The sequence below is a fragment of the Phyllobates terribilis genome, unplaced genomic scaffold, assembly GCF_046119375.1.
Source record: "Phyllobates terribilis strain yellow unplaced genomic scaffold, ASM4611937v1 Scaffold_1__5_contigs__length_1240528914, whole genome shotgun sequence".
NCBI lineage: Eukaryota > Metazoa > Chordata > Amphibia > Anura > Dendrobatidae > Phyllobates > Phyllobates terribilis.
In genome coordinates this window covers 481,951,903-481,961,723 of record NW_027362761.1, presented here as the reverse complement: position 1 = coordinate 481,961,723, position 9,821 = coordinate 481,951,903, and the positions used below count along the sequence as shown (strand labels likewise).

The 9,821-nt window shown below is 42.6% G+C and overlaps 1 protein-coding gene across 3 annotated transcripts in view; it reads right to left on the bottom strand.

Annotated features, from left to right (window-relative positions):
• Positions 1-923: 923 nt before the first annotated feature.
• Positions 924-9,821, bottom strand: part of NAIP (NLR family apoptosis inhibitory protein) — a 122,212-nt gene continuing 113,314 nt past the window's right edge. For 2 of the 3 annotated variants that reach the window (XM_073679507.1, XM_073679525.1), the window contains 3 exons: positions 6,215-6,301; positions 3,838-4,005; positions 925-1,592 (listed from right to left, as the gene is read on the bottom strand). In XM_073679507.1, coding sequence (XP_073535608.1) covers positions 1,228-1,592; positions 3,838-4,005; positions 6,215-6,301 — 620 coding nt within the window. In that variant the 3' untranslated portion in view covers positions 925-1,227. Of the gene's footprint in view, positions 1,593-3,837; positions 4,006-6,214; positions 6,302-9,821 lie in introns of all 3 variants that reach the window. The other variant, XM_073679517.1, reaches the window with a different exon arrangement.

Genomic DNA, 9,821 nt, shown 5'->3' with positions numbered 1-9,821 from the left:
TTTGAGATTGGTGAACAGTTCGAGTCGAACACCGCTCATCTCTACTCCTCAGGGGCTCTGCGAATGCAACATGTGTCTGCAATCTATTCCAGCCAAATTTGCACTCCAAAAGTCAAAGAGTGCTCCTTCCCTTCCGAGCCCTGCTGTGCGCCCAAACAGTAGTTTCCGATCACATGTAGGATATCGGCTTATTCAAGAGAAATTGCACAACAAATAGGAGAGCCCCAGCACAATGCAGCAGAGGTTAATTATGCGCACTACTGCTCCATTCATTCTTAATGGGAGCGCCGTAGATTGCAAGCACAACGCTCAGCTGATCTCTGGCGATCCTATTAGAATGAATGCAGAGGCAGTGAGCACAATTACAGCACCGATCTATGGCTTATTTTAAAGCTGAGTCTTAGCTTTAATATAAGATCATGGCTATAGTCCCGATCTAGCCCGAGATATCAGGGGTAATTAGAGGTATAATGAGCGCTACAGAGTGTCTGCGGGTCTGCCTCTCAACTCTAAATTTAACCCATAATATCTCGGGTTGATATAGTCAGTTTAAATGACCCCTCTCCCCTCCCGCTTCTGATGTTAGCCAATGTGAAGGAGGAAGGGGTGCAGCAGGAGAGCTGACATATTTCCCTCCTTTGATGTGTGATCCTCCTCCTGTCCCTGTGTAAGACTTGGTTTAGTGTGTATTACAATAGCAATGTAGAAAAAAAAAAAGTAATATAATAAAAAACTAAACATTTATGGCATTGCTGTGTCTCTATCTTGATAGCAATTCCTCAGATTGTAACTCTAAAAGTACTGCATATTCCCGTTTTTGGAGAAACTAAAAATCCCCAGTTCATTGAATTTACAGTACACTGTAATCTTCCCCTATTATAATAGTAAAAATTGGGCACATCTTCATGTTGAGTTTTTATTGCAGATGGTCAATATATCTACCAAGTGAACAGAATTCAAATAAGAAATAAAAGAATAAAAGCAAAGAGGTCGATGAAACATAGAAACATTTACAGTAATGGGGCTTTACATTTTACCACTGTAAGTTAGTACATTAAGGCTCTGTTCACATATGTGCACCTAAATCTCCTGATGTACTGTATGTGTTGGTCATACCCGGAGGTTTTAATCCACTGGAAGTACATCAAAATAGTTTCCTTTTGACATAATATTGTCCAGATCTTCTGTGGCTATCATTCATCTGGCCCTGGCATGAACCAGTGTTACTTATTTGGTGAATACTGGAGGGAATGGCAGTGCCCATTTATAATATAGGTTTATCCACTTTGATTGTGGATGCCTCATTTTCATTGAATCAAACATTTCAATATCTTTATCATCAAGCAGCCAGCCAAACATGGACAGTACGTTCAGGCCGTGAAGTCGGGACACACACTGAGTAAAAGCAATGAAGGTCACAGGATCTGTTATCTGCTGGTGGGAAAGTGATCTGGAAATATTAAAATCGGTTAATTTTGGGAGATTATCCAACAGAAGGAAGAATTCTCTCCATCCAGACTGGGTGATGTGAGGATTATTACTGATGTCTAGGTTCTGAAGGTTTCTCAAATGGCCGTCAGCTGTTATTTTGGCTGTAAAAGACAACATATAGTGATGAAACATAATAAATACCAAAACCAATATTTACCATGCACTGAAGGCCACATCAGTGATTGCCATTGTGTAAGGATGGTGACTGGTGATTTAAAGAAATGGACATGACTATAAACTGACCCCCTAATATAAGACGTATCCTTGAAGGGTTTAAAGCAAGTCATGTAACTGGTTATAATTATTAGCATTTGACATGTTAACTTTTATTTTCTCTCAAGATGTTAAAAAGTAATATGGGTCCTGGTCTTATAAGAAATCAGGTGCCTTGTGTGAATTGCCTAAATATGGCTCTGAGCTTGACAACCAACCTTGCATTACTAAATGTGCTGTGTAACCATTTACTGCAGGGACATTATGTAAAATAGCTTGTCGAGATCAATGATTACTTGTTGGTGCCACAGCATTGTGCCGCACAAGCCCTGTACTTGGAGGAACCTGATTACATGTGTTTAATATATGCACCTTTGTTGAAATGCTGGTTCATTATTACGATTGAGAGAGTCACTTGGCTTCAAGTCATTAAAGTCTGCTGTGGTTATATAAAGAGGCCTCTACTGGGCCTCATGGTCCACAAGAGTGCGTGTGGTATAATGCAGCTGATCTATACATGGCACATGGCAGAGGTAGAGCAGAGAGAGGTTTGGAGATTGTAGTTGTGCCTAGACTAGAGAATCATAGACCGTGTGTTTAGATAGAGTGATGGTGGACCACAGCCCATGTCCTGACACCTGCTATGGACTGCTGAGAAACTGAGGTCTGCTCCAAGAAGCACCCCTAAAGAGAAGTGAAAATAATAAGTGGTTACAGGTGATTACCAATAGCATGGCAACAGAGATAAGTGCCTTAACTAAAAGTGTGGGTGAGAACAAAGCAATTAGTTTTAAAGTTATCTGCATCTGTTGGGTCACACAAGTCTTCCTGCCCCACAACTGTCTGTGGTGGATTCATTGTGTCCTGAGATAGTGAAAGGAAGTGACCGTCAACGCTAAGTGCTGTTGAGGCCTCAGACAGTGACAGCAACTGTGGCTTATGTCAACAAGCTCTGCCGAGGCCTAAGCCTGTGAAGGTAACTTTGGCCAGAACCAGGAGACTTGTGGTGGTGTGATATAGCAAAAAAGAACTGTGGATATGCCATAAATGTACGTAATGGGCATGCTCCTATAAACCTGCCATGTCCGAGTTTATCAATGTGCCGTCCTCATTTGGGGACCTATTTTTGCAGTCAAGGGCCACACAGAAAAACTAATCTACTGACATATGCTATGTACAGTGCTTACAAAAAGTATTCATACCCCCATTAACTTTTCCACATTTTTCATGTTACACCCACAAACATAAATGTATTTTATTTGGGATTTTATGTGTTATAACCAACAGAAAATTGTTGAATTGAATTATATTTGTGAAGGAAATGATACACGGTTTTCAAAATATTTAAAATTTATCAATCTGAATATTGTGACTTGTATTTGAATTCATCCCTCCCTGAGTCAATACTTTGTAGGACCACCTTCCGCTGCATTTACTGCTGAAAGTCTTTTGGGGTATGTCTCTACCAGCTTTGCACATCTAGAGGTGACATTTTTGCCAATTCTTCCTTGCACACTCGCTCAGTGAGATTGGATGGAGGAGTCTGTGAACAGTAATTTTCAAGTCTTGCTACAGATTCTCAATGGGATTTAGGTCTGGACTTTGACTGGGCCATTCACACACATAAACATGCTTTGATCTAAACCATCCATTGTAGCTCTGGCATGTTTAGGGTCGTTGTCCTGCTGGAAAGTGAACCTACGCCCCAGTCTCAAGTCTTTAAAAACCTCTAACAGATTTTCTTCAAATATATTTAGCTCCATCCATCTTCCCAGCAACTCTGACTAGCTTCCCTGTTCCTGCTGCAGAAAAGCCTCCCCACAGCATAATACTGCCACCACCATGTTTGACGGTGGGGATGTCTTTTTCAAGGTGATGTGCAGTGTTAGTTTTCCACCACACATAGCGTTTTGCATTTAGCCACAAAAGTTCTAGTTTGGTTTCAACTGACCAGAGCTCCTTCTTCTCCTTCTTCCACATGCTAGCTATGTCCCCTACATGGCATGTGGAAGAAAGTTCACGGAGTATGAATACTTTTTCAAGGCTCTGTATCTCTAATTGTTATTGCACTATTTTTAAGACTAAATATAATACCTAGAAAATATCTTTCCTTTTGGATCACATTTTTCTTACCTAACTCCAGCAGGCTGCTATCAGTCAGTAACTGACACTGGATGGTGAGATTCACGAGGTTGGGCATACGCTGAAGTGCCTCCATGAAGTACGCCATAGTTTCTCTAACAGCATGACCACCGGGAAATGTAAATTCTTCCAGCTGCTCCAGACATGCTAAACCTTCAGCTGCATGAAAATTAACCCAATAGAGAAAAGTGAAATTAAAGTATTGTTATATATATAGTTTGTTTTATATGTACACTGTGTATTAACTGGTAAAATTCATAATAAGAGATATAATGGAGGTTGGCAATTTCTTCTGCGTGTTACTATCAGTGTGTCAAGAGTGGGAGAAGAGGGTTGCATTGACAATCCAACACAATGGGCACATTTTCTAAGTGGTCATAAACTTGTAAATAACTCATGAAAGAATAAAGTTACGTTAAAACCAAGCACACCATTGTTTTTCTTATGAAATTCTCAATATGTTTGATGTGTCACATAACCCTCTTCCCGTTGAAAAAAATAAAGTTGGATCCAAAATGGCCGACTTCAAAATGGCCACCATGGTCACCACCCATCTGGAAAAGTTTTCCCCCTCCCATATACTAATGTGCCACAAACAGGAAGTTGATATCACCAACCATTCCCATTTTATTTAGGTGTATCCATATAAATGGCCCACCCTGTACATGTAATGTTCTGTAAATTGGTGCAGATTTTTAGTGCAGAAAAAGGTGAGCATAAAATGACCTCAGTAATCTCTGTAATCATATATTGTGTTATCATTTAGAGTTATATACAGTGGGAAAAATAAGTATTTGATACTTTGCTGATTTTGCAAGTTTTCCCACCTACAAGGAATGAAGAGGTCTGTAATTTTTATCATAGGTACACTTCACCTATGAGAGACAGAATCTAAAAATAAAAAATAGAAAATAACATTGTATGATTTGTAAGTAATTAAACTGCATTTTATTGCATGAAATAAGTATTTGATCACCTAACCACCAGCAAGAATTCTAGCTCTCATAGACCTGTTAGTTTTTCTTTAAGAAGCCCTCCTACTCGTTACCTGTACTAACTGCACCTGTTTAAACTCGTTACCTGTATAAAAGACACCTGTCCACACACTCAATCACACTCCAAACTCTCCACCATGGCCAAGACCAAAGAGCTGTCTAAGGACACCAGGGACAAAATTGTAGACCTGCACAAGGCTGGGATGAGCTACAGGACACTAGGCAAGCAGCTTGGTGAGAACGAAACAATTGTTGGCATAATTATAAGAAAATGGAAGAAACACAAGATGACTGTTAATCTTCCTCAGCCTTGTGGAGTAAGGATGATACTGAGAAAGATCATGACCCTGCCCAGAACTACACGGGAAACCTGGTCAATGACCTAAAGAGAGCTGGGACCACATTCTCAAACATTACCGTTAGTAACACACTATGTCATCATGGATTAAAATCCTGCAGGGCACGCAAAGTCCTCCTGCTCACGCCAAAACATGTCCAGGCCCATTTGAAGTTCACCAATGACTATCTGGATGATCCAGAGGAGGCATGGGAGAAGGTCAAGTGGTCAGATGAGACCAAAATAGAACTTTTTGGGTATCAACTCTATTTGCCATGTTTAGAGGAAGAAAAAGGATGAGTACAACTCCAAGAACACCGTCCCAACCGTGAAGCATGATGGGGGAAACATCATACCTTGGGGGTGCTTTTGTGCAAAGGGGAGAGAAAAACCCCACCATAGTGAAGGGAGGATGGATGGGGTCATGTATCTCTAGATTTTGGCCAACAACCTCCTTTCCTCAGTAAGAGCATTGAAGATGGGTCATGGCTGGGTCTTCCAGTATGACAATGACCAGTAACACACAGCCAGGGCAACTAAGGAGAGGCTCCGTAAAAAGCAGCTCAAGGTCCTGGCACTCCAGGACCTAGCCAATCTCCAGAAGTGAACCTAATAGAAAATGTTTGGAGGAAGCAGAAACTCAATGTTGCCCAGGGACAGCCCCAAAACGTGAAAGATCTGAAGAACTGTAAGGACAAGTGGGCTAAAATCCCTGTTGCAGTGTGTGCAAACTTGGCCAAGAACTACAGGAAATGTCTCACCTCTGTAATTGCAAACAAAAGTTTCTGTACCAAATATTAGGTTCTGTTTTTCTATTGTATCAAATACTTATTTCATGCAATAAAATGCTAATTAATTATGTAAAAGTCATACAATGTGATTTTCTTTTAAGATTCTGTCTCTCACAGGTGAAGTGCATCTATAATAAGAATTACAGACCTCTCCAATCTTTATAGGTGGGAAAACTTGCAAAATCGGCAGTGTATCAAATACGGTACTTATTTTCGTCCCTGTATGTAATAAAAAAAACACATACCAAATGCCTTTGTTGATTCAGCATGTACACAATATTGGAATTCTATTTCCAAAATCTTGAGGTTTCTGAATGAGGGGAGGGCAGCAGCTTGATAAAAATAAAACACATGATGTCATGAAATAAGTTGGTTGAAATAGGAAGCAAGTTACATTTGTCAATTAGTTGCAGAACTATTACCATATAATATAGACAATTTTAAGCATTTTATACGTTTTCAAACTTTTATTAGCAAGTACATCAACTGTAAGCAAAAACTCAACATTTACAGTGTTGATGCTTATTTTTCAAGATTTCTGCACTTTGCCCTGCCAGCTAGATATCAGCTTCTGGGCCAAATCCTGCCTGATGACCACCCACTCTTGTCTGATCAGTGCTTACAGTTTAATACAATTTCTCTATTTTATTTGTTTACCCACTTTTTGAGAATTGATCACAGGTTTTCAATGGGATTGAGATCTGAGGAGTTTCCTGGATCGAAAATTTCAATGTTTTGTTCACTGAGCCACTTAGTTGCCACTTTTTCCTTGTGACCCTTATTTCCATCATGCTGGAAAAAGGATTGTTCATTACCAAATTGCTCCTCGAACATTGGGAGAAGATGCTCTTGGATGATGTTTAGATACTGTACCATTCTTTATTCATGGCAGTGTTCTCAGGCAACTCCACTCCCATGGATGAAATGCCACCACACCAATGAATTGTCTCAGAATGCTTTACTGTTGGTGACGCGCCCCCTGGGCCAGTGTTGTTGGGGATACCCGGAGCCGGATCAGATGGGGGTTGTAGTCTCCGAGTGGCTGTGACCCGGTCCGTGCCCAGGGTGTCAAGCTCAGTGTGTGGCAGTCCTTATGATGTTTCTAGATGTTCTTTTGTGTCGACTACGCCACCCGTTGAATTGCGGTCAGTACGGCCGCCGCTGCAGCAGGGTCCACTGAGGCTGGTGATGTGTGTGCAGCTTAGGTAGTATAACCCCCAACGGGAGGGGTATAGCCTCAGGGGGTCAGTTGCAGAGGATGGGGGTTGTGGTGGTGCAGCGGGGATGGAAATGAGACTCAGAGTCGGGCTGTGCAGTTCAGGGTTTGTTTACTTACTGCAGTTGTTCTGGTCACTCCGGCCTTAAGTGACCACCCGAGCCGTGCTGCGTCCACCAGGTCCTGGACTCAGCCAACCCCCAGGTGATTCTGGAGCGTGGTCCTGAGCTCCCTTTCTGTCCTGTCCTCTTCTCTGGCCTTCCCCACCAGGGATCCACCTATGTCCGGCTCCCTCGGGCCTCTTGGTGGTAAACTCTTGTTTCTGGGTTCCCTGACCCTATTCCTGGTCTGCCTTCCGGGTGGATTTAGTGGGTGATCGTGGCAGATCCTGCCCACGACCTCCGGTTCCTGGCTAAGGTGTGCTGTAGCCTCTGCCAGCTTGGGATCCGGTACCCTGTTGCCAACTCTTCACCCTCTGGTCTAATTTGGGCTCTTGGAGTTCCTTCTTTCTCCCCCTCTGGGTCTTTCTCTCTCCTCTCTCTCTCTGGGCCTTGGAGCTGCTCTTCTCCTCTGCTCTCTTCCTCTGCTCTGCTCTGACAAAAGACTGACAGACTGACTGACCCTGATCTAAGATGGTGCCCACCTTATATACTCCCTCTATGTGTGAGCTCAGGTGACCAGCACCCAATGAGCTCCTAGCTTTACCCAGGCTGCTCCCCCTATCTGCCCCTACACTACTGGGATGTTCCACCCCCCTCCCACTCCAGCCAGGAACAGACACTGTCGTACCTGCACATTTCTCTAGTGGGAGTACCATCGGTCTGTTCCCCGGAAATGGGATGTGTGTAGTGCATGCAGCTAACTGAGCTCAGTTCCACACTCCATCCTTACCCGGGAGTGGAATATCACACCTCTGGCTGAGGTGCAATACCCCTGTAGCAGCCGAATCCTCAGGGTGCTACATTGGCATGACACAGGACCATTGGTAGCACTCACATTTTCTTCTCAGGACAATCATTCTTCCACAGGTCCTAACCAGTCTAAAGGGGCTTCATCAGAGAAAATAAATTTACCCCAGTCCTCTGCAGTCCAATCCTTGGACTTCCTACAGCTTACAGACTGATGACCCTTCAGACTGTTGGACAAATCTGGAACAATGATTGTCCTGAGAAGAAAGCATGAGCACTACCATGAGTTCTGTGTCATGCCAACCCTAAAGCATCCTGAGACCATTCATGTGTGGAGCTGCCAAATGAGTGAGCTTACTCACAGTTTTGCCTAAGAATACTGCCATAAATAAAAAAATGTATCTAAACATCTTCCAAAAGCAACATCTCCCAAAGATCCAGGAGCAATTTGATGATGAACAGTGCTTTTTCCAGCATGATGGAGACCATGTCTCAAGGCAAAAAGTGACAATTAAGTGACTTGGTGAAGAAAACATTGAAATTTTGAGCCCAGGACACTCCTCAGATCTCAATCCCATAGAGAACATGTGGTCAATCCTCAAGAGGCAAGTGGATAAAGAAAAAACACAGAGATTGTGACCAATACTAAGCATTGATTAGGTAAGACTGGGTTGTCATCAGTCAGGATTTGGCTCAGAAGCTGATATCCAGCTGCCAGGGCGAAGGGCAAAAGTCTTGAAAAATAAGGGTCAGCACTAGTGTTGAGCGATACCTTCCGATATCGGGAAATATCGGATCGGATTGGATCGGACCGATACCCAAAAAGTATCGGATATTGCCAATTCCGATACCGGAAACCAAGTCAATGAGACACAAATATCGGAATAAAAATAAACCCTTTCTTTCCTTGTAGGTTAATTCTACATGAAGGAAAACAGCTAAGAATAATGTAGAATGTATTACATGAAAAGCCAGCAATTCAGCAGCGGCATATACCGGTACTCGACAATTTAGACCAGAAAGAATAGAACATCACACATAGATTAGATAGATAGAAACATGTCAGTCACATATATATGAAGTACAGTGACAGTGTTGCTTACTGTACTTGTCATTTTGTGTAAAGGATTTATTAAAAAAAATAACAGTGTTTTCATGCTCAGTCTCTTTAAAAAAGCCGGCCGGCAATTCATCAGCGGTACCCGACAATTTAGAATAGAAAGAATAGAGAATCACACATAGATTAGATAGATAGAAACATGTCAGTCACATATATAAGAAGCACAGTGATAGTGTTGATTACTGTACTTGTCATTTAGTGTTAAAATAAAGGATTTATTAAAAAAAAAATTGGCGTGGGGTTCCTCGTAATTTTAGGCTCTAGCGGAGGTTAAGCAGACAGCTGGGGCAGATGTTTGAAGCCTGGGAAGGGGGTAATACCCACGGAGCTTCCCAGGCTACTAATATCAGCCCCCAGCTGAATACCTAGCCTTTACTAGCTATTAAAATGGGGGACCCCCCCAAAAAAATGATGTGGGGTCCCCCCTATTTTAATAGCTAGCAAAGACTAGGCAGACAGCTGGGGGCTGATATTAATAGCCCAGGAAGGGTGCCATGAATATTGGCCCCCTCCCAGGCTAGAAACACCAGCCGTCAGCCGCCCCAGAAATGGCGCATCCATAGGATGTGCCAATTCTGGCACTTAGCCTCGCTCTTCCCACTGCCCTG